Genomic DNA, 550 nt, shown 5'->3' with positions numbered 1-550 from the left:
CCGGCGGGTCGGGGCACCTCAGCCCTGCCCTACCTTGGTGCACGAAGAGGATGAGGCCATTGTTTATCTGGGCCTGGGTGAACCGCCGGACCTCAGCGCCGGGTGCCGACCGCAGTACAACCTTCCCGTTGGCTGGGGGCTGGATGGAGTAGGTCACCTCCTCTGCTGGGGAGTCCTCGTCCTCTGCGCTCAGAATGTGGGGGCTGATGGCAGCCATGGCGCCTTCCCGCAGCTGGGGGATAGGAGGAGGCTGTAATCCCCCTGGGATGCCCCCAGCACCTCTCCCCTCTCCCGCAGCCTGCTCCAGACTCCATCCCTGCTCACACTGCTTCGCTGGGTGCCTAAGCACGTCCCAGGCCAACAAGGGTGCCTTGTTTGTGCGCCGGGTGATGCCTCCATCATCTGGCCTCTTCCCAGCCCTGCGTCACCCTGCACCGCTGCCGTGTTTGCTGGCACGTGCCGTGCCCCTGGGTTCATCATCTGCACGGCGTGTGCAGGACAGAGGTGAGGGCTCGCCCCTCTGTGCCTCAGTTTCCCCAAGCGCTGGAAA

General features: G+C 65.3%; 1 protein-coding gene across 1 annotated transcript in view; it reads right to left on the bottom strand.

Annotated features, from left to right (window-relative positions):
* The window catches only part of CSPG4 (chondroitin sulfate proteoglycan 4), a gene marked incomplete at its 5' end in the record, with an annotated part of 14,208 nt that overhangs the window by 3,970 nt on the left and 9,688 nt on the right, over positions 1 to 550 (bottom strand). The window contains 1 exon segment of the mRNA XM_009699851.1: positions 29 to 232. Coding sequence (XP_009698153.1) covers positions 29 to 232 — 204 coding nt within the window.

The sequence above is a fragment of the Cariama cristata genome, unplaced genomic scaffold (assembly GCF_000690535.1).
Source record: "Cariama cristata isolate BGI_N322 unplaced genomic scaffold, ASM69053v1 scaffold2785, whole genome shotgun sequence".
Taxonomy (NCBI): Eukaryota; Metazoa; Chordata; class Aves; order Cariamiformes; family Cariamidae; genus Cariama; species Cariama cristata.
Note: the sequence above shows the minus strand (reverse complement) of the source record. Positions and strands in the feature narration are given on the sequence as shown.